This window comes from Nerophis lumbriciformis, linkage group LG38 (assembly GCF_033978685.3).
Source record: "Nerophis lumbriciformis linkage group LG38, RoL_Nlum_v2.1, whole genome shotgun sequence".
Classification (NCBI taxonomy): domain Eukaryota; kingdom Metazoa; phylum Chordata; class Actinopteri; order Syngnathiformes; family Syngnathidae; genus Nerophis; species Nerophis lumbriciformis.
In genome coordinates, this window is record NC_084585.2 from 6,584,223 (window position 1) to 6,609,314 (window position 25,092).

Consider the following 25,092-nt stretch of genomic DNA (forward strand, 5'->3'; position numbering starts at 1 on the left):
TCGGAGTCTTGTTCACGAGTGAGGGAAGAGTGGATCGTGAGATCGACAGGCGGATCGGTGCGGCGTCTTCAGTAATGCGGACGCTGTATCGATCCGTTGTGGTGAAGAATGAGCTGAGCCGGAAGGCAAAGCTCTCAATTTACCGGTCGATCTACGTTCCCATCCTCACCTATGGTCATGAGCTTTGGGTTATGACCGAAAGGACAAGATCACGGGTAAAAGCGGCCCGAAATGAGTTTCCTCCGCCGGGTGGCGGGGCTCTCCCTTAGAGATAGGGTGAGAAGCTCTGTCATCCGGGGGGAGCTCAAAGTAAAGCCGCTGCTCCTCCACATCGAGAGGAGCCAGATGAGGTGGTTCGGGCATCTGGTCAGGATGCCACCCGAACGCCTCCCTAGGGAGGTGTTTAGGGCACGTCCGACCAGTAGGAGGCCGCGGGGAAGACCCAGGACACGTTGGGAAGACTATGTCTCCCGGCTGGCCTGGGAACGCTTCGGGATCCCCCGGGAGGAGCTGGACGAAGTGGCTGGGGAGAGGGAAGTCTGGGCTTCCCTGCTTAGGCTGCTGCCCCCGCGACCCGACCTCGGATAAGCGGAAGAAGATGGATGGATGGATGGATGATTGATTGATTTATTTGTTAGTAGGCCATCCATATCTTCACCTCCTCTCAGAAAGCACAGTCATCTTCATCCAAAAGACAACAATTAGAGGACTTTTCTCATGAATGTGATGAGTGGAGTCTCCTCACACTGTTCCTTCTTGTCACCCTTTAATGAACCATTCCACTAACTATCTGGAGGTCACACACTTGCTAACTGGGCCATATTCACCACTTCTATTAAATATTGATATTTGCAAAAAAACGTTGTAGAAAGGCACCGCAGAAATAGAATTTACATATTTGTGTGTCAAAGTCGTTTCAAGACTAAGAAAAGAAAAAACCGGGAAAGTAGGCCAAAAGAAAGCAGCTGGTGAAAGCCTGTAGCAGGAACAAGACGTGAACGTCCTCCCATTGGACTGTTTGATGTATGTGGAGCACTTTCCTTCTCATGGCTGTCAGCAGCATGGAGCAGATGAAAGATGACAACAGGGAAGGTGAACACACCTGGACAGAACAACGCTTCAGGACCTGGTCCTACACTCTTAGAAATAAGGGTTCTAAAAGGGTTCTTCTACAAGGGCTGAGGTTCTAACTGGAACCATTTGCTTCTGAAAAACCCTTTCCCGAAGAAAGGGTTTTTCAAGGGTTCTTGGTAACGCTAATGGTTCCAGTAAGAACCATTTTGATCCAGAGAACCCTTTAAAACCCCTTTTCTGAATAATTGGTTTTAAAATGGTTCTCACTAACACTAAGGGTTCCAGTAAGAACTATTTTGATCCAGAGAACCGTTTTTGGAAGAAAGAGTTCTTCAGGGATTGTTGAAAGCATGGGTAAGATCCTGTGTCACCAGGGACATACTTCCTGATAACATTTGCCAATAATGGTGCCTATCTTTAAATAAATGTTTTTCTCATTAAAATGTTTTGAATGTTTGTTCAATGTCAACATGATAAATGACCACAATATAATATGAACTAAACTGATCTGTAGAATACAATATGGTTCTTTATAGAACCCTCAGAAGACAAGACGGTTATCGGTGAAAACCTTTGAAAAGGGATGTTTTTAGAACCCCCTGTGTCAGGTCTAGATGAAACCCTTGAAACATGAAAGAGTTCTTTGTGGAACTCCCGTGTGGGTTCTAGATGAAACCCTTGAAACATGAAAGGGTTCTTAGTGGAACTCCCTGCATGGGTTCTAGATGAAACCCTTGACAAACGAAAGGGTTCTTAGTGGAACTCCCTGTGTGGGTTCTAAATGAAACCCTTGAAATACGAAAGGGTTCTTAGTGGAACTCCCTGTGTGGGTTCTAGATGAAACCCTTGAAACATGAAAGGGTTCTTGGTGGAACTCCCTGCGTGGGTTCTTTGTAGAACCTCTCATGGGGGGTTCTGGGTGGAACCTTACACACACAGTTCTAGGTAGAACCCTCCAAAAGGGTTCCATGTGGAACCTTTATAAAAAGGTTCTACCTGGAGCCAAAAAGGGTTCTCCTATGAGGACGAGCAGAAGAACCTTATATGGTTCTACTTAGCACTTTTATTTCTAAGAGTGTAGCACCCTTGCATTCACTGCAACCACCCATTGTCCCACAAACTATGCAGCTTGTCCGGGGAAGACTTTGGACTTCCGGAAACTTCAAACTCGTCTGCTTCCTTGGGGGATTTTGCCCAAATTGGAGAAGGTTCTGGTCTCGCTCAATCTCCGGGGGCAAAGGTGTTTAGCATGTTGTGACTGTTCCCAACCCGAGAGGATAGGAACCGGCTCCACAAAGGCATACGAGTGGAGAGTCATTTATTTGATTAGATTTTTAATTAAAAATCTCTCCGGGGAGAAGGGCCAAATGAAAAAAAAAAAAAAAGGTATTATTATTTAATGTCAAATTTCTACTTATTTGGAGACAGGCTATTTCCCTAATTGTGTCTGCACCAGTTTTTTTTTCTAATCTCCGTCTTCAGTCCATCAACTGTGTTCCTGGGCCATTTTACACCTTCGTATAGAACCGTTCATATTACTCGGAGCCGTAAAAATAGCCCGGACAATATGATGAACTGTATCAGCCGATATGTTGTGCTGAAAGCAGTGTTGTTACACGTACAACCGACGTGGTCGTACATTTTGGATGATTCAGGGACAGTGTTCTGTGTCAAAGGCAGCCAATTGTTGCACCTTTTGCAAGAGATCTGATATTTTGCAAGAAGAGACAGGACAACGGAGCTGGCACTGAGCGCCAGGACGAACAAGCTTCACGGTGTCTTGGCTGAATGAGCAAGTATCGGACGCCTCGGTCTCCTTGGACGTATCCATGCGGACTGGACACTGGCCGAGAGTTGGTGGGCGGCCAAGGGTGGACCCGGCTCTCGTGCTCCTGTCGCTGACCATGCCCCCTGAACCCCAGCAGACAATGGCGTGGAAAACCGCAGAGGCCACCACAGTGTATATATTTGTTGTTGTTGTGGCTGTGCGTAGAAGTGGCTGGTTGCATCAGCTCTGCTCTTTTAATGTATTTAAAGTCCTTTGTGCTCTTTGATGTTTCCCTCTTACACACATGTTTGTGTGTGCTATGGCAAGTCCGAGTCCATGGTTCTCGCCCGGAAAAGGGTGGAGTGCCATCTCCAGGTTGGGGAGGAGACCCTGCCCCAAGTTGGAGGAGTTCAAGTACCTCGGAGTCTTGTTCACGAGTGAGGGAAGAGTGGATCGTGAGATCGGCAGGCGGATCGGTGCGGCGTCTTCAGTAATGCGGACGCTGTATCGATCCGTTGTGGTGAAAAAGGAGCTGAGCCGGAAGGCAAAGCTCTCAATTTACCGGTCGATCTACGTTCCCATCCTCACCTATGGTCATGATCTTTGGGTTATGACTGAAAGGACAAACACGGGTTTGTCTAAGATCTACGTTCCCATCCTCACCTATGGTCATGAGCTTTGGGTTATGACTGAAAGGACAAACACGGGTACAAGATCTGCGTTCCCATCCTCACCTATGGTCATGAGCTTTGGGTTATGACCAAAAGGACAAGATGACGGGTACAAGATCTACGTTCTCATCCTCATCTATGGTCATGATTTTTGGGTTATGACCGAAAGGACAAGATCACGGGTACAAGATCTACGTTCCCATCCTCACCTATGGTCATGAGCTTTGGGTTATGACCGAAAAGACAAGATGACGAGTACAAGATCTACGTTCCCATCCTCACCTATGGTCATGAGCTTTGGGTTATGACCAAAAGGACAAAAACAAGGGTACAAGATCTACGTTCCCATCCTCACCTATGGTCATGAGCTTTGGGTTATGACCGAAAGGACAAGATCACGGGTACAAGATCTACGTTCCCATCCTCACCTATGGTCATGAGCTTTGGGTTATGACCGAAAGGACAAGATCACGGGTACAAGATCTACGTTCCCATCCTCACCTATGGTCATGATCTTTGGGTTATGACCGAAAGGACAAGATCACGGGTACAAGATCTACGTTCCCATCCTCACCTATAGTCATGAGCTTTGGGTTATGACCGAAAGGACAAGATGACGGGTACAAGATCTACGTTTCCATCCTCACCTATGGTCATGATCTTTGGGTTATGACCGAAAGGACAAGATCACGGGTACAAGATCTACGTTCCCATCCTCACCTATGGTCATGATCTTTGGGTTATGACCGAAAGGACAAGATCACGGGTACAAGCGGCCGAGATGAGTTTCCTCCGCCAGGTGGTGGATCGCTCCCTTAGAGATAGGGTGAGAAGCTCTGTCATCCGGGAGGAGGTCAAAGTAAAGCCGCTGTTTCTCCACATGGAGAGGAGCCAGATGAGGTGGTTCGGGCATCTGGTCAGGATGCCACGGGGAAGACCCAGGACACGTTGGGAAGACTATGTCTCCCGGCAGGCCTGGGAACGCCTCGGGAACCCCCGGGAGGAGCTGGATGAAGTGCCTGGGGAGAGGGAAGTCTGGCCCCGCGAACCGACCTCGGATAAGCGGAAGAAGATGGATGGATGGCTATGAGGTTTTTTTTTCCTTGGCCTCAGTCTGGACCCACTCTCAAGGGCCCAGGCCTAGACTGAATTATTTTTTCTCACCTCCCCCTCCCCAGTGTTTACCTAATTCTCACCTTTTTTGTAAGGGGCGCCAGAAGTTGGCAGACCTGTCAGCGATCCTGTTCTGTCTCCCTGTAATGTTTGTCTGATCTCGAATGGGATTGTGCGGAGAATCTTAATTTCGCCTCTGGGATTATAAAAGTATTTCTGATTCTGGAGATCTTTGTGTAAGAGGTCGGGAAGTCAAAGTTCACGCCATAATAACACTCCTGATGAAGATGCATTTTTTAAAACTAGAATAAGAGGAAGTATCCTCACGACTGTTGTTGACAAATGTTATTATTAGTCAACCATGTGGACTAATGGCTGCACAGCCCAATGTTGCTTCACTCCATCCATGACCTTACTCTCAAGTCCCAGACTCACTCCTGTCCTACATTTCCACTCCTCTTCTACACCGAGACTTTACAGTACATCCTTGTCCTCCCCCCCTGACATCCCTTGTACCCCCAACTCTCTGGAAGGAAGAGCGAGAGGTGTGTTTTAGTGAGGCTCCGTGGGGAACGTGTGTGCTGAGGGGTGTAATCCTTCCCGACAGCCACAGAAACGTCACATATGCTTGGGGAAAAAAAGCTGCTGAACAAACAAAGACGACAAACTGTGCCATGGAAATGCGCTACCGTCTTTCCCTGTGCATACCTTCGAAGTAAGAGCTTGGGGTGGTTCTTGCTCTCCAGGTTCTTGTCGATGAGGTCGGACAGCAGCTGTTTGAGGACACCTGTGGCGTACTCCATCTCCCCCTGCAGCGCCGTCATGATGAGGGAGGCCACGTTGCCGCGGTCTCGCATGGAGAAGGACCGCTGCGCTTCCAGGGTGCGGATGAAGGTCAGCAAGAAGTGCTTCTTGGTCAGCATCTGGCCAAACAACGTCAGGGCCTTCTCCACGTTGGCGGGAACCTGGGTGGGGGGGGAAGAGTTTGGAATGTGGTGATGAGGGATGGAGGAGGAGGAATGTGAAGTAGATAACATGCGAGAACGTGTTGGTATTGGCAGAATACAAGATGGACCAGAGCAAGAAGAACAGTGAGTTTTTGCGGCTGAGGTAGGGCTGGGCGATATATGGAATATACTCGATATATTGCGGGTTTGTCTCTGTGCGATATAGTAAATGACTATATGGTGATTAGGGATGGATCGGATCGGCCGGCGATATTTGCCAAAAAATGCGTATCGGCAAGGCATGGGAAAATGCCGATCCAGATCCAGTTTAAAAAAAACTCCGGTCTGTGTTTTCCAACGCACCGATTTAAATAATACATTCCACTTTTCTGATGCTCCCTAATTTCCGTTCCGCATTTTCCAGCACACCTTCAACACATCCACAGGTCTGTGGATTCTCACACAGTTGCTTTTAGCTGCTGGCATTACACGACAGGCTCTTCTCACTCTTTCCTGTGTCTCCCTCTCACAGACAGCAAGTGCACCTTCTTACACACGTCACATACTGTCACGTCATACGTCACATACTGTCACGGCATACGTCACATACGTATACGTCATCCCCGAGCAGAGAGGTAGCAGCATGGCTAACGTTAGCTGTGATGCTAGCGCAGTCGTGCGAGCAACGCTCCCTCTAAGGTGCTCGCCTGTGCAATTGCGCACTGTTTAAGCGTCCTCTGCGCATAGCAAATCTATGCCACGCACAAAATCAAATAAATGGAATGTGTTTTGACTAGCATTTGTTTTGTCTACAGAGAGGGGACGAGAGAGAGGGTGGTGGGATCGAGAAGACAGACCATTTTTGGCGGCGCAATAGAATGTTCTATGCTAGACTGGTCTCAAAAAGTATATTTGCAAAGCTTTGAAAATATACAACAAAATACCTATTCTGTCTCTGGGGGTTTTTCAACTCAGCTTTAAGTGTCGTAAAGAGCTTGGGAGCGAATTATGACTTGAATTCCCTGGGAGGAACAACTGGTCCGAAACGCAACATATATATGGAGCATAGAGTAGAAGAAAGGAAACAAGTGCTGAATGACACTTTGACAAAAGCTCCAGATACTTTACTTGTTCTTTGTCTGCTTTCATTCCAACACAATCAGACAAATGATTCAGTTATCCTCTTTCACTTTCACTTTCGCCTATTACACTCTCCACAGTTGTCCATCTTTCTTCTCTACTCCTTCCATCCCCCACGCTCTCCACTCCTATTCTCTTCCTCCCTTAAAGCAGGCTCGTGAGCGTCATGCTGGAATAAAGAAATTGATCTGCCTGCGAGCGCACTACTGTGGTCTGTGATTGCCTGGGCCATACAAATGAAAATCCAATGTCGCGCTGCACCGTCCCCTCGGAATATATAGCTGAGAGCGTCGTGCTGATACTGAGGATCTCAGAAGTGTACCTGCCAGCCTCCACGCACAACAGCACCCATGTCTAGAGCATGTACATATGTAGTTATTGTGGAACAGATGCAACAAATTTCCTTTAGAGCTTGTTATATAATTGTTGCAATTATAGGTGAATGTGGGAGTCAAAATGCTGGCTTGTTGCCGTGTGCTCAAACAGGTTGCATTGTAAATGAACCCTTAGTTGTTCAGACAACGTGAGTACAAAAACAGAAATTCTGCTCCCATCAAAGCCCAATGTTGCAATATTACAACATTTCTCTAAAAACATACATAAACTTTTTTTTTTTTTTTAACTATTCAATTTCTGCATCAAATGCGTCCTACAACAACCTCTAAAACAGGGGTGCTCACACTTTTTCTGCAGGCGAGCTACTTTTCAATTGATCAAGTCGTGGGGATCTACCTCATTCATATATATAATTTATATTTACTTATTTATGAAATATATGTTTTTGTTAACAAGTTAAAGGTGTTTAATGATAATACAAGTATGTTTAACACATATAGTTAATATTGTTAACAAGTTAAAGGTGTTTAAAGATAATACAAGCATGTTTAACACATATAGTTAATATTGTTAACAAGTTAAAGGTGTTTAATGATAATACAAGCATGTTTAACACATATAGTTAATATTGTTAACAAGTTAAAGGTGTTTAATGATAATACAAGCATGTTTAACACATATAGTTAATATTGTTAACAAGTTAAAGGTGTTTAAAGATAATACAAGCATGTTTAACACATATAGTTAATATTGTTAACAAGTTAAAGGTGTTTAAAGATAATACAAGCATGTTTAACACATATAGTTAATATTGTTAACAAGTTAAAGGTGTTTAAAGATAATACAAGCATGTTTAACACATATAGTTAATATTGTTAACAAGTTAAAGGTGTTTAAAGATAATACAAGCATGTTTAACACATATAGTTAAAGGTGTTTAAAGATAATACAAGTATGTTTAACACATATAGTTAATATTGTTAACAAGTTAAAGGTGTTTAAAGATAATACAAGCATGTTTAACACATATAGTTAATATTGTTAACAAGTTAAAGGTGTTTAAAGATAATACAAGCATGTTTAACACATATAGTTAATATTGTTAACAAGTTAAAGGTGTTTAAAGATAATACAAGCATGTTTAACACATATAGTTAATATTGTTAACAAGTTAAAGGTGTTTAAAGATAATACAAGCATGTTTAACACATATAGTTAATATTGTTAACAAGTTAAAGGTGTTTAATGATAATACAAGCAAGTTTAACACATAAAGTTAATATTGTTAACAAGTTAAAGGTGTTTAAAGATAATACAAGCATGTTTAACACAACTCAGTGGCCTAGTGGTTAGAGTGTCCGCCCTGAGATCGGTAGGTTGTGGGTTCAAACCCCGGCCGAGTCATACCAAAGACTATAAAAATGGGACCCATTACCTCCCTGCTTGGCACTCAGTATCAAGGGTTGGAATTGGGGGTTAAATCACCAAAAATGATTCCCGGGCGCGGCCACCGCTGCTGCCCACTGCTCCCCTCACCTCCCAGGGGGTGATCAAGGGTGATGGGTTAAATGCAGAGAATAATTTCGCCACACCTAGTGTGTGTGTGACAATCATTGGTACTTTAACTTTAACTTTAGTTAATATTGTTAACAAGTTAAAGGTGTTTAAAGATAATACAAGCATGTTTAACACATATAGTTAATATTGTTAATAAGTTAAAGGTGTTTAAAGATAATACAAGCATGTTTAACACATATAGATTCCTTTCTTTCATGAAGACAAGAATATAAGTTGGTGTATTACCTGATTCTGATGACTTTTGCATTGATTGGAATCAGACATTGGTGATGATAACGTCCGCATTTTCGAATGGAGGAGAAAAAAAAGTCCTCCTTTCTGTCCAATACCACATGAAAGTGGTTGGTTTTTGGCATCTTATTTGTCCAGCTTCCGTACTCCTTTGTATACACTTTACAAGAAATACATTGTCGGCAAACTCCGTAGCTTGCTAGCTTGTGCACGCCAGCTTTCTGAGACTCTTATTTTGTTAGTGCAACTGTGCAACTGTGCAGTCGCGGTCTTTGGAGTTTTGACGACAGGTACGGCGCCAGAGTCTGTTGAAATAAAGTGTTTCTCGCCTTCCAGTCGGTAATTTTAATGAGCTGGCAGCAGCCAGCGTCATCTCAGAAGACCCTCGGGTGCCGTGAATGTCAATCAAAGTGACGAAAGTGACGTCATAGTGAAGATTTATGATCGCTCATTTTTAGGACTATTTTTTTAATGCCTGGCTGGTGATCGACTGACACACCCTCCGCGATCGACCGGTAGCTCGCGATCGACGTAATGAGCACCCCTGCTCTAAAAGGTTTACAGGGTTAAAGGCACTGCCTTTAGCGTCCTCTCTCACCTAAAACCTTCACCCCTTAACAGCCGCATGCTGTCCAGGCGTCCGCTTTTCCTCCATATAAACAGCGTGCCGGCCCAGTCACTTAATAATGTAGCGTTGGACGGGTTTAGCAACGGTCTTTACTCGAAGATGTCAAGAGGGTGGCCGTACAAACAACTTTAACACTGTTACAAATACGCGCCACACTGTGAAACCACACCAAACAAGAATGACAAACGCATTTCGGGAGAACATCCGCACCGTAACACAACATCCAAGGTCCAAGATCCAAGGTTAAACTTTATTGTCCCCGCGGGGAAATGTGTCTTGGGCACAGTGCATCATTGCTTTCTTAACATACCCAAAAACACAAGCACAGACACAACCACAACCATACAACTAACATTTAAACATCAGAACATGGAGCTTGATAGACATAGGTGGCACTTTGATGTCGGCATAAAATCTACAGTATGGAGATAAAGATAAAGTACCAGTGTGCATTGCACTAGAGCTCATGGATAGAGTGCTGTGTGCTAAAGTGCATAGTTCTAAAGTGCTATGTGCTAAAAAAGTGCTAACCAATGTATTAACATTCTATTGCACATTGTTGGTCAGCTTAATGGAGGCTGGGATAAATGATAATTTAAGGCGGTTAGATTTGCATAGTGGGACCCGGAGTCTTCTCCCTGATGGCATGGTTCCATATTCAGGAAAAAGTGGGTGTTGTGAGTTGGAAATAATTTTCTTAGCACATAAACATACATAACATAAACACAACAGAACAAATACCCAGAATCCCTTGCAGCATCAACTCTTCCGGGGACGCTACAATAACATCTATGGCTTTTGGAGCTCAGTGCACAACAAGAAGGAGACGAAGCAGAAGAACGAAGAAGAGACATGGGCGACGACGAGTAAGAAGAAGAAGTACGCTTGCAAGTTCCAAAATGATTGGAAAAAATAATTTCATTTCATCCAGGACAGCTCGAATGGGAAGGGGTATGCTGCCTGCACTTCAACCCCGCCCCCAACAACCCGCCTATCTCCCGAATTCGGAGATCTCAAGGTTGGCAAGTATGGACACGGGATCTCTAGTACGATAAATATTTGACTTAAAGGTGCTAATATATGCAAAATATTTGTTTCTTCTAAAATGTAGTGGGTGAAAATAGGGTATCATTTCCATCTAATCTTGGCATGCACACAATAACCCGAACGTGTGACATAACTACAGATAAAAACAGCTTTTTTATGCAGCTCTGTCTCTACTAGGGCTGTACAGTACTAGTAAAGTACCGCCATACTAATGAATCATAATAGGTACTATACCGCCTCTAAAAAGTACCAGTCCCCCTCCCCCCATGACAGCACTGTTGTCACGCGCAGAGGAGCATGTTCAGCAGCGCCCACACACTGAGTACTTACAAGCAGACACAGTGTGTAGACGGAAAAGGGAGAACGGACGCATTTTGGTGTAAAAAGTAAAGATAAAGGTGAAGTTATAACACTGAAACACCCTCAGGAAGAGGTGCTTTAAGACATGGCGGCTAACATGCATCCACAGTGTTTAAGCTACTTCTAAATCAATCAATCAATCAATCAATGTTTATTTATATAGCCCTAAATCACAAGTGTCTCAAAGGGCTGCACAAGCCACAACGACATCCTCGGTACAAAGCCCACATAAGGGCAAGGAAAAACTCACCCCAGTGGGACGTCGATGTGAATGACTATGAGAAACCTTTGAGAAGACCGTATATGTGGGTAACCCCCCCCCCCCCCCCCCCCTAAAGGAGACCGAAAGCAATGGATGTCGAGTGGGTCTGACATAATATTGTGAATGTCCAGTCCATAGTGGATCCAACATAATAGTGAGAGTCCAGTCCATAGTGGGGCCAAGCCATTGTAATGTCTGCTCGCGGAAAAACAAAAATCCTAATCTACGATTTGACTCCCTCGAATGGCCTTGACGCTGCAACAACAGGAGCAGGCTGTTCTGAAAACATCCCCCCCGAGGACTCCTCAATGATGGGCGCTTTTGACCTCCCTCCCTCCTCAACGACACCTGGAGTCGAACTTTTGCTTGCATGCAGAACGGCCCCGGGGTTACCCACATATGCGGTATACACCCACAAATCACTAATCCTCGTCTCCATGGCGACAAATAGAGTACGTTTCTTACAAGTATCATTATCACTGCAGGACGAGTAATAGCTAAACATGCTTCACTACACACCGTAGGAGGATACAATAGCTCGCCGCTAGCAAAAGCTCGCACTCCTGAATGTAAACAAATGCCTTGGGTGGATCTACACCTGACATCCACTGTAATGATACCAAGTACAAGCGCGTATCTAGTCGATACTACTAAAGTTAAAGTTAAAGTACCAATGATTGTCACACACACACACTAGGTGTGGTGAAATTTGTCCTCCTGCATTTGACCCATCCCCTTGTTCACCCCCTGGGAGGTGAGGGGAGCAGTGGGCAGCAGCGGTGCCGCGCCCGGGAATCATTTTTGGTGATTTAACCCCCAATTTTAACCCTTGATGCTGAGTGCCAAGCAGGGAGGTAATGGTTCCCATTTTTATAGTCTTTGGTATGACTCGGCCGGGGTTTGAACTCACAACCTACCGATCTCAGGACTCTAACCACTAGGCCACTGAGTAGGTTTACTAGGATTACATCGATATTTTTTATCGTCACACAATCTTTTAAAAAAAAATCATATTATGTTTATGAACTCAGGAAATACGTCCCTGGACACATGAGGACTTTGAATATGACCAATGTATGATCCTGGAACTACTTGGTATCGGATCGATACCTAAATGTGTGGTATCATCCAAAACTAATGTAAAGTATCAAACAGAAGAATGAGTGATTATTACATTTTAACAGAAGTGTAGATAGAAAGCAAGCAGATATTAACAGTAAATTAACAAGTTGATTAATAATACATTTTACAGTTTGTCCCTCATAATGTGTACAAAATAGTAGGTGTATAAATGACACAATGTGTTACTGCATACGTCAGCAGACTACCGTATTTTCAGCACTATAAGGCGCACCTAAAAACCACAAATTTTCTCAAAAGCTGACAGTGCGCCTTATAACCCGGTGCGCTTTATATATGGATTAATATTAAGATTCATTTTCATAAAGTTTCGGTCTCGCAACTACGGTAAACAGCCGCCATCTTTTTTCCCCCGTAGAAGAGGAAGTGCTTCTTCTTCTACGCAAGCAACCGCCAAGGTAAGCACCCGCCCCCATAGAACAGGAAGCGCTTCTTCTTCTACTGTAAGCAACCACCCGCCCGCGTAGAAGAAGAAGAAGCGCGCGAATATTACGTTTCATTTCCTTTGTGTGTTTACATCTGTAAAGACCACAAAATGGCTCCTACTAAGCGACAGGTTTCCGCGCCCACATCACGCTGGTTTTTAATATATTATTAAAGTTTGACTGACCTATCTGACTGTTTTTTTGACATTCCTTTAGCGCAGTTAGATGCGGCTTATAACACGGGGCGGCTTATAGGTGGACAAAGTTTTGAAATATGCCGTTCATTGAAGGCGCGGCTTATAACCCAGGGCGCCTTATGGTGCGGAAAATACGGTAATTAGGAGTCTTTGTTTGTTTACTTACTACTAAAAGACAAGTTGTCTAGTATGTTCACTACTTTATTTAAGGACTAAATTGTAATAATAAATATATGTTTAATGTACCCTAAGATTTTTTGTTAAAATAAAGAAAATTTTTTGTGGTCCACTTTACTTAGAAAAGTATCAAAAAGTATCGAAATACATTTTGGTACCGGTACCAAAATACTGGTATCGGGACAACCGTATCAAACAGAAGAATGAGTGATTATTACATTTTAACAGAAGTGTAGATAGAAAGTAAGCAGATATTAACAGTAAATGAACAAGTTGATTAATAATCACATTTTTACAGTTTGTCCCTCATAATGTGTACAAAATAATAGGTGTATAAATGACACAATATGTTACTGCATAGATTAATTAGGAGTCTTTGTTTGTTTACTTACTACTAAAAGACAAGTTGTCTAGTATGTTCACTATTTTATTTAAGGACTAAATTAGAATAATTAACATATGTTTAATGTACCCGAAGATTTATTGTTAAAATAAAGAAAATAATGAAATTGTTTGTGGTCCCCTTTACTCAAAAAAGTATCCAAAAGTATCGAAATACATTTTGGTACCGGTACCAAAATACTGGTATCGGGACAACCGTATCAAACAGAAGAATGAGTGATTATTACATTTTAACAGAAGTGTAGATAGAAAGTAAGCAGATATTAACAGTAAATTAACAAGTTGATTTATAATCAATTTTTACAGTTTGTCCCTCATAATGTGTACAAAATAATAGGTGTATAAATGACACAATATGTTACTGCATATGTCAGCAGACTAATTAGGAGTCTTTGTTTGTTTACTTACTACTAAAAGACAAGTTGTCTAGTATGTTCACTATTTTATTTAAGGACTAAATTGCAATAATAAATATATGTTTCATGTACACTAATATTTTTTGTTAAAATAAAGAAAATTTTTTGTGGTCCACTTTACTTAGAAAAGTATCAAAAAGTATCGAAATACATTTTGGTACCGGTACCAAAATATTGGTATCGGGATAACCTTAGTCTGTATCGATCGGAAAGTTGGCACGTGTACCTAATGTTGTGACCGGGTGAATCTATATCAGTTTATTTATGACCGTGTCTGGGGAAAAAAAATAGCAGTGAGGTTTGTCAGCAGGATATATATTTAACTTGTGCATTTTTTAAATATATATGTATTATGGTACTTTTGGAGAGGGCGGGGGTGTGGTTTCATTTGCAATAAGGTAATGTCTCCACCAGGCCCGGCCCTAACCAATCTGGCGCCCTAGGCAAGATTTTAGGTGGCGCCCCCCCCCCCCACATCGGCAGTGAAGTGTATATACTCACAAGAAACCGAATAGCTTTGTCTTTGACCTTTTTTTTACTTAAAGAAAGCAAATTAACAATCAGAATAGTTAACAAGATAAAAAAAAATATGAATAAATAAATGAATGCAAAAAATAAAAAATGAATATATGAAATACAATATTTTTTACATACATATTGCTTAATTAACATTAATTATGTGCACTTTAACAACTAGGCTTACAACTATACCTAATATATATAGGGGTGGAAAAGTGACTATTACCTGCAGGGCAAACATTAGCTAACCGGAAGGCAATAACAATGTAAACAAAAAACACCTGCTTAAAAGATCTAATACAAATGTCCCTGAGGAATGTAAGGTGGGAGTACTGTAATTACCTAACGTTACATTATTATTTTCCATAACAATTTAGCCCCCTCCTCAATTAACCCGACGTTAAAACAGAACTAGCTATTTATTGATTAGCAATTGCCGAATCATGTAACATTAGCTTAATGCTAAAAAGCCAGGTTACTATCACATTCTGTAACAGACAAATAATTTCATGTAGGCTAACGTTACCTACCTGCTACCTCTTGTCTTTTTCTCGTTTCTCCTCCTCTTCTTTTCTCTTTTTTCTTCCCTGGGCACCTGACAGTTTTGGCCGTTTTGACATCTTGTGTTGATTTTTTGATGTGGTGACGTCCAAAAAGAGTCATGATACGGGAAGGGGGGGGGGGCGCGTAATGTTGTAACAAATAATATTTCTATTATATAGGCTTTACTTTGCATTTTAATTAACGAGGGATTATTTTTTGTATTTAGAAATAATAGTACCAACTTTTTTTTTTTTCCTCCAACATTTGTGGCACTGGCGTGGCGCCCCCTGATGGACGGCGCCCTTAGCATTTGCCTATAGGGCCTATGCCACGGGCCGGCCCTGGTCTCCACACACCAAAAGCTTGCACAAAAATGAGTAATAAATTTGAATGTAATAAATCCCCACAAAAGCATATCCAATATGTGTCATGTAGAGCACGGGCAAGTGTGGATTAGATTTAACAACCTCAACTCAAATGTCAGTTTGGCTGGTTTATTGATGTCAAACGGCGACGTCTTTTAATGCGGCACACGGCACGACCCCCCGAGGGTCAACGCATGCGTGTGGTGTACTGACCCGTACCTCCATCTCCTTCAGCACAGGGTGGTCCTCGATGCCAGGGAAGAGGACTCTCATGGCGTACGTGCGGTAGTCCAAGAAGGGGATTCCTGCTCCGTCCAGCTCCTGAGTCAGCTCGTGGATGTCAGTCTGCAGCTCTGCGAACGCTGCACGGGACAAAAGGTAGCAAATGATCATGAATGTGACTCCAATATCTTTTTACATCAACAACCAAAATGAAGTCATTTTGTTGTTGAAAAGACCCCCACAAACATATCCCTGATAAATCACACTCCCAAGTCCAAATTAACAGATGCTGATGGCATCTTATAATTCCATCCACCCTATTATCTATAATAACATCTACTAAGTCACATCTTTTTCATCCTTTTTGTTTTTTAAAACAGTGGTTCCTTCAACTTTTTCCACCAAGTATCACCTCAGAAAAACACTTGGTTCTTCAAGTACCACCATTGAAATACAGTAGCGTAGAAGACATAAGTACTCATTACAAACAAGGCAGAGGTTTTATTCAACAAGTATATTTAATGTTTTTGGCCACTGTAACATTACACATACTTTGAACAGTAACATTGTGTTTGAATATAGGAAAATAAAACACTGCACTTTAATCAAGTGATTCTTTGACGAAGCCCGTAGTGGTACATATACCATATATATATATATATAGGTAATACAAGAAAAAAAAATACAAAAATGAGGGGTATTTTACTTGAACTAAGCAATATTATCTTTTTTTTTGTTTTCTGTTTATATATATATATATATATATATATATATATATATATATATATATATATATAAAGATAATATTGCTTATTTACTTGAACTAAGCAATATTATCTTTTTTTGTTTTTTGTTTTTATATATATATATATATATATATATATATATATATATATATATATATGATCTTTTTTTTTTTTTTTTTTTTTATATATGTGTATATATATATATATATATATATATATAAGCAATATTATCTTTTTTTTGTTTTTTATATATTTTTATATATATATATATATATATAAAAAACAAAAAACAAAAAAAAGATAATATTGCTTATTTACTTGAACTAAGCAATATTATCTTTTTTTTGTTTTTTGTTTTTATATATATATATATATATATATATATATATATATATATATACTAAGCAATATTATCTTTTTTTTGTTTTTTGTTTTTATATATATATATATATATATATATATATATATATATATATATATATATATATATATATATATATATATATATATCCATCCATCCATCCATTTTCTACCGCTTATTCCCTTTGGGGTCGCGGGGGGCGCTGGAGCCTATCTCAGCTACAATCGGGCGGAAGGCGGGGTACACCCTGGACATATATATATATAAAACAAAAAACAAAAAAAAGATAATATTGCTTAGTTCAAGTAAATAAGCAATATAATCTTTTTTTTGTTTTTTGTTTTTTATATATATATATATATATATATATATATATATATATAAAAATATATAAAAAAACAAAAAACAAAAAAAAGATAATATTGCTTAGTTCAAGTAAATAAGCAATATTATCTTTTTTTGTTTTTTATATATATATATATATATATATCTCAATATATATATATAAAAATATATAAAAAACAAAAAACAAAAAAAAGATAATATTGCTTATATATATATATATATATATATATATATATATATATATATATATATACACATATATAAAACAAAAAACAAAAACAAAGATAATATTGCTTAGTTCAAGTAAAATACCCCTCATTTTTGTATTTTTTTTCTTGTTTATGAACACTGACTTTTTGCAGTGTAGCGGATGACTTCGTCCATTTGCCGAAGGAGAGACAACGAGAACGCGGGCTCCCGTGGATGTGATTAAAAAAGGTAGCGTCTGCTTTGTATTACCTGGCCATCAAGGGAAGACTACGGAAAACGGCGAATGCTTTTGGACTGGCAAAGCAGACTGTATCAGTTACGTATGTCGCGGACTCAACGTCTAGGTCCAGAGTGTATAAAGTCAGCAAAAAGGAATGGACAATGAAGGTGAAGGCAAAACACTGACCAGATATCTACATCCCTAGATTGATTGATGTCAAATGTTCTTTATCACTTTGTTTACGTGTCTAATAAAGATGTGATGAATTTATGATGTCTCAGGTGTGATTCACTACAATAGCACACTGGATTCCAGTTCATTGAAATACCACAACACTGGATATTGTTCAGATAAGTTAAGTTTAAGAACTTGCACACAAAGCAACACCGGAGGTGACTATGATGTGTGCATTTTCCGCGCATGCGTACTCGGTCGCGTTGCGCCGGCTGACGGAGGGGGTTAGGGGGTCTTAAACGACCATTGTGTGTGTGTGGACACGGAGAAGGTTAGGTGGGATTTACCCTGGATAACTTTAGCCGGCTTAGTTTAGATGTACGACAAAGATCTCTTTTACAAGTCAAGATCTTTAGTACGATGATGTTATCAGTATTCGACTCTTCCACCTCCCACAGCAGTTAACAGCATCAATAGACCCTCGCCGAATCCACGCAGTCGTCTGCCAAATTAATTCATGCTAATGTTGGCTCCGTCCTGCTTCATTTGCTGCCAAGCCCCTCCCTGCCCGCCACTGTCCCACCTCGTGTCTACCCGGCCTCCATCTCCGCCTGCTCGTCAGGCCGGCCAGGCGGGCTCTCTCACAGGGTGGAGAGCTAACATCTGCTGGCTGGCTCAGATCAAAGTGCTCCTCTGGAAACAGACCAAACACCCCCCCGCCTACCAGCAGTGGGGGAGGGCGTGGGAGTGGGGGGAGTAGAGACTAGAGTGGATTGCACTGTTTAATTGGGGTTGTGCAGTGTTTGGAGGTAAGCTGCAGCAAGGGAAAGATTTGCCCAAAAGTTATTTGGGGACACATGAAGAATTCAGAGAGCACACTGCAAAAACTGAAGTAAGATGAAATATCTCAAATAAGGGTGATATTTGCTTATTTTCTGTCTGATGCTGATGAGAAAACCAAGTTAGCTCCATCTTTGGACGCTCCTTACTGAAACGCTACGATATTTCATTAAAAAACACATTTTGACGCACAAATGGCCAACATTTCACATGATTGTTAATCCTAGTTGTATTTCTGCCTTTATGTTCTTGGCCTACAAAGAAAGGTATGACTTAAGATTGGCATTGTCCTTGTTGATGGTTTTTCCTTGAACATCAAACCTCCAAAAGCATTGCCACGTCTACACTAACCCTGATAACCCCTTAAACGAATAATTATTTAGCGTAAGCCCCGTTTCAGCCACACTAAACCAGCGTTTAAGGTCCCCCTCCTCGGATAACATTTTTACACAGGTAAGAGTATTTCTTGAATCTCCGGCTCTTAGCTTTGTATGGACTCATTGATCGTTTACAAACTGAGTTCGGAGAGGAAGTGACGCCAGAAAGAACGCGCCCCACACAGGAAGTGACGTCAGAAAGAACACGCCACAGCCAGCTTCATAATAAAGTGGTTTTGTAGCTCGGAGCTAACCACTGGAAATATGAAGGCGAGTCATCCAGACATGTCCGTGTTTCTCCTTCTTCGCTCGTGGAAATCACACATGAATACCTTAAGAGAAAGCCATTGCAGCTATCTGGGATACAACACTTCTCAGACGGCAAGAGAACTTTCCAATGTCCGGGTCAGTTGCGATTCTAGTTACACTGCAAAAACTGAAATCGAAGTAAGATGAAATATGTCAAATAAGGGTGATATTTGCTTATTTTCTGTCTGATAAGATCATTCTTCTCACTAAGCAGAATTTATGTTAGAGTGTTTTACTTGTTTCAAGGGTTTTGGTCCTAAATGATCTCAGTAAGATATTACAGCTTGTTGCTGAGATTTGATGACCTATATTGAGTAAAACATGCTTGAAACTAGAATATCAAGTGTTGCAAAGCTGTGTCATCAACACTCACAAGTATAAAACTACTTTTTTAAAGTAATAATCTCTTATTTCAAGCATGAAAAAAAAATCATGACTTTGACACAATTGTGTCTCATAATTAAAACAGATGACAGCCAAATGGACTTTGCTGTTTTATTTTCAATGAAACAATAGAAAATACGTACTCGTATAGTAGTACAGTTGGCACAGTAAAGTAAACTGTAGGGATGTCCCGATCCAGGTTTTTGCACTTCCGATCCGATACCGATATTGTTTTTGCATTTCCGATCCGATACCGATACTGACCGATACTGGCCTATCCGAGCATGTATTAAAGTTTAAAGTTATTTAGCCTACTTAGTTGTCAGAATCATGTTGAAAAGGGTTTTAGTACTCTTGATAACAACTAGCCAGCTGAATTAGGGGAGTTTGAATAATACACAATGGTTGGTAACAAGAAACTGACCTGTTTATTCAAGGATAAACACAAAATAGACAAAATTATACATGACAAACAGAAATGGCATCATTGAAACTAGGGCTGGGCGATATGGCCTTTTTTTAATATTGCGATATTTTAAGGCCATATTGCGACACACGATATATATCTCGATATTTTGCCTTAGCCTTGAATGAACACTTGATGCATATAATCACAGCAGTATGATGATTCTATGTGTTTTGATTGATTGATTGAGACTTTTATTAGTAGGTTGCACAGTGAAGTACATATTCCGTACAATTGACCACTAAATGGTAACACCCCAATAAGTTTTTCAACTTGTTTAAGTCGGGGTCCACTTAAATTGATTCATGATACAGATATATACTATCAGATATATACTATCATCATAATACAGTCATCACACAAGATAATCACATTGAATTATTTACATTATTTATAATCCAGGGTGTGGAGGGTAAGTGTCAAAAAGACAGCCAAAAGAGTTTGATATGAGAATAAATCTAAAGTTAAAATATAGGGTAGAAATGCACCCATTTGCAGGAAATGTAGTCTTGATTTTCAAAATGTTCTTTCAAGGCTTGCATGTCTACATTAAAACATTCTTCTTCATACTGCATTAATATATGCTCCTTTTAAACTTTCATGCAGAGAAGGAAATCACAACTAAAAAAATCTCAATTTTTTTCATACGGTGTTGATGTGGAAATTTTTGCCTCGGCATTTTGATGGTGTGGACGTGTGGCACCGAATGGAGATAAGCGTCTCGACAGACGTCACAATATTTGAACAATGATGACGAAAACTGTTTTCTCTGTCGTGTCCGTGTGTCGAAAATTGTTATGCGCTTATTTTTTTATTTGATTTTGTGCGTGGCATAGATTTGCTATGCGCAGAGGACGCTTAAACAGTGCGCAATTGCACAGGCGAGCACCTTAGAGGGAGCGTTGCTCGCACGGCTCCGCTAGCATCACAGCTAACGTTAGCCATGCTGCTACCTCTCTGCTCGGGGAGGACGTATACGTATGTGACATATGACGTGACAGTATGTGACATGTGTAAGAAGGTGCACTTGCTGTCTGTGAGAGGGAGACACAGGAAAGAGTGAGAAGAGCCTGTAGTGTAATGCCAGCAGCTAAAAGCAACTGCGTGAGAATTCACAGACCTGTGGATGTGTTGAAGGTGTGCTGGAAAATGTGGAACGAAATTACGGAGCAGCAGAAAAGTGGAATGTATCATTTAAATCGGTGCGTTGGAAAACACGGACCGGAGTTTTTTTTTTAAACTGGATATGGATCGGCATTTTCCCATGCCTTGCCGATACGCAATTTTTGGCAAATATCGGCAGCCGATCCGATCCAAATATCGGATCGGGATATCCCTAGTAAACTGACAGTTAATATTTAAACATTTACCTTGTGACATTTCTAACAATTTTAAACAGAAATAGTTCATGCACATCCAGATAAATTCTTCAAAATTACAATTTTGGCGGGGGGCCGGGTTGTATATATGCGCACTAATCGACTGAAAGAGCACGCACTTGGCGCGATGATGTCATGTTATCGATGGAAAAATGCATTTTTAGACAATATGATTTGCCTGAGCGGCTAGGAGACCCCGAGAGTAACAAGCGGTTGCCTTGTTGCCTTTTGTCATGTCTGTATTATCATGTTTTGTTTTAAGTCATGTTTTGTTTAGTTTCTGTCTTTTCACTCCCTTGTCTGGTCACCATAGCAACCATTAGTTTTCACCTGTCACGTCACGCACCTGTTTCACGTTTTGAGTCACGCACCTGCTTTCACTAATCATGTCCATAGTATTTAAGTTCATTCATTTTCTGTTGTTCGTCCTGACGACCTCAACACATTTATGCTCTGTTCATGCCTGATACTTCTTTTCATGTCAATTCCTCAAGCAACTACTTTTGTCCAAGCCAAGTAAGTCTTTGTTCCATATTTATAGTCTTTTTGGTTTCATAGTTTGTTCTCCGCCATTGTGCGTGTTTTTTGTTTGTACCTTTTTGCTATAGTCTTTTGGTTTCATAGTTTATTCTCCGCCACTGTGCGCGCTTTCATTTATTCCTTTTTTTGATAATAATAAATCATGTACCTTCATTCCCGTCTCGCACGAGCCAACTTTCCGTTGCATCCTGGAAAAGCACACACCCCGGACCAAGTCATGACACCTTTCCATTAAGAACAATAAATTAGTTTTTAGTATAAGTTTGCTGGTTTCAAGAAATTTAATGCCGAGCGCATATCATTATGTCAAGATAATGGCACTAGCATTTACTTCATTTAGGAATATTTTTCAACATATTGAGCAAAAAGGTCTAATTGTTTTTCTACCAAGAAAAGTGCACTTGTTATTAGTGAGAATATACTCATTTTAAGCTATTTTTGGGTTCATTGAAGTTAGCTAATTTACATGTTTTGGAAAGTCTTGACAAGCCAAATGTTCTTGTTCTATTGGCAGATCATTTTGCTTAGTTCAAATAAAATACCCCTCATTTTTGTATATTTTTTTCTTGTTTTTGAACACTTTTGTTTTTTGCAGTGTAGTCCTTTGTTCAACTTATTTAGTTATACTGGTGGTGTTCCTCAAAGTTCCATTTTAGGTCCACTCTATTTCATTACGTGGGCTATTCAACTGGTGGCCTGCAGGTTAGGTTAAAAAAAAAAACACGAGAGTGCTGTCATATAGTTGATCTTTGACTAGCTTTTTCGCAAAAACAACAACCTCTGTAACTTTGACAAAATACATGTTTACTGTAGAGGACACTGGTTTTCCAGATATTGAGCAAAAAGGTCTCTTTTTTTTTCTACCAAGAAAAGTGCCCTTGTTATTAGTGAGAATATACTTATTTTAAGGTATTCATGGCTTCATTGAGGTTAGCTAATTTTACTTGTTTTGGAAAGTCTTGACAAGCCACATTTTCTTGTTCTAGTCCAATCCAATCCAATCCACTTTATTTATATAGCACATTTAAACAACAAAAATGTTTCCAAAGTGCTGCACAACAATATTAAAAATAATATTAAAAACAATATTAAAAACAATAATCAAATATTATTCTTAGCTCCACCAATGACTGAATAAAAACAAAAAAATAAATATAGAACCAATATAAAAACAATATAAAAATAAATATGATTAAAATCGAGTTTAAAGGGAAAAACCAATTAAAACAGTAAATAGAAATCAAAATTTATTAAAAAAAATAAAAAAAACAAAAAACAAAAAAAAAGATAATATTGCCTTGTTCAAGTAAAATACCCCTACATTTTTGTATTTTTTTCCCCTTGTTTTTGAACACTTTTTTTTTTGTAGTGTAGTCCTTTGTTCAACTTATTTAGTTATACTAGTGGTGTTCCTCAAAGTTCCATTTTAGGTCCACTCTATTTCATTACGTGGGCTATTCAACTGGTGGCCTGCAGGTTAGGTTAAAAAACAACAACAAAAAAAACATGTAAGGGACTCACATTTTTGCAGCAGATTCTTAAAAACACGAGAGTGCTGTCATATAGATGATCTTTGACTAGCTTTTTCGCAAAATAAAACAACCTCTGTAACTTTGACAAAATACATGTCTACTGTAGAGGACACTGGTTGTCCGGATATTGAGCAAAAGGGTCCCTTGTTATTAGTGAGAATATACTTATTTTAAGGTATTTTTGGGTTTATTGAGGTTAGCTAATTTTACTTGTTTTGGAAAGTCTTGACAAGCCAAATGTTCTTGTTCTATTGGCAGATCATTTTGCTTAGTTCAAATACAATACCCCTCATTTTTGTATATTTTTTTCTTGTTTTTGAACACTGACTTTTTGCAGTGCAAGATGCATGAGAAGGAAGGAGAGGAACCAGGTGTGTGTTTCTAGAACATCTACATACCCTCCTTGCACTCCAGGGCCACCCTGGACTCCAGGTTGTCCATCTGCAGTTGCAGACGTTTGAGGGTGCGGTCAGCGTCGCGGGACTTCCTCTTGTAGGCGATGAGGACCACGATGATGACCAGCAGCAGCAGGCCGCCGCCTCCTCCGATGCCAATGATGGCCGGCAGGGTGAGGAGGCTGTCGGAGTAGATCTGCAAAGTCCCTGGCGAGTATTCGAAGCCTCCAACACGCACCTAGACAGAGAGAGACCTTTACTTATGTTGTCTTCTCAATTAAAGACCGAACCTACTGTCACTTTGAACTCTGCGGCTGATAAAACGGTGCTGCTAATTAGGGCCCGCATGGCCCATTGCATAAGGACTCCCAAAGGGAGTCCTTATGCAATGGGACATAAGGACCTATTGTATTTGTAAGGTTTTATTTATTCTTTATTATTCTTCCGCACCCACAATAAACTGTAATTTGACCCACTTAACATGCTTCAAAACTCACCATATTTTATCCACACATCAGGACCTGCAAAAATTGCCTTTTTTTAAAAAAAACGAACCCCAAAACTCAAAATTGCGCTCTAGCGCCCCCTAGGAAGAAAAAAAAACTAGACTGCCTGTAACTTCCACTAGAAAGGTCGGAGAGACATGAAACAAAAACCTCTATGTAGGTCTGACTTAGACCTACATTTCATTAATGGTACATTCTCGGGCCAAAATCAACAGGAAGTTGGCAATTCCCCCTTCAAGACAAAAAAGTACTAAAAACAGTCACTTTTGCCTTTTTGAGCTGTAATTTGACCCCCTTAACACGCTTCAAAACTCACCAAACTGAACGCACACATCAGGACTGGCACAAATTGCGATCTAATAAAAAAACCTAACCCCAAATCTCAAAATTGCGCTCTAGAGCAATTTTTGAATAAAACGGAGAAAAAAACTGCTCCTCGGAAGAAAAAAATTACAAAACTGCCTGTAACTCCGACTGGGAAGGTCGGAGAGACATGAAACAAACACCTCTATGTAGGTCTCACTTAGACCTACATTTCATAAATTGACAACCCCCAGCAAAAATCTACAGGAAGTTTGCTATTCCCCCTTCAAAACAACATTTTTGTAAAAACTCCTCTGAGCGCGTTTGTCGTTTCGGCTTCAAACTAACACAGGAGAGAGATTGAACCCTTGTGTATACAATAACAGAACAGCGTTTTTCTAACTGCTCCGGTTTTGATTTTATGACCCTTCAAAGAACCGCTGC

General features: G+C 40.4%; 1 protein-coding gene across 2 annotated transcripts in view; it reads right to left on the reverse strand.

Annotated features, from left to right (window-relative positions):
• The window catches only part of LOC133578320 (plexin-A1-like), a 578,589-nt gene that overhangs the window by 32,843 nt on the left and 520,654 nt on the right, over nt 1-25,092 (reverse strand). For both annotated transcript variants that reach the window (XM_061932661.1, XM_061932660.1), the window contains exons 20-22: nt 23,843-24,077; nt 15,559-15,701; nt 5,335-5,591 (exon numbers count right to left, since the gene is read on the reverse strand). In XM_061932661.1, coding sequence (XP_061788645.1) covers nt 5,335-5,591; nt 15,559-15,701; nt 23,843-24,077 — 635 coding nt within the window. The remainder of the gene's footprint in view (nt 1-5,334; nt 5,592-15,558; nt 15,702-23,842; nt 24,078-25,092) is intronic.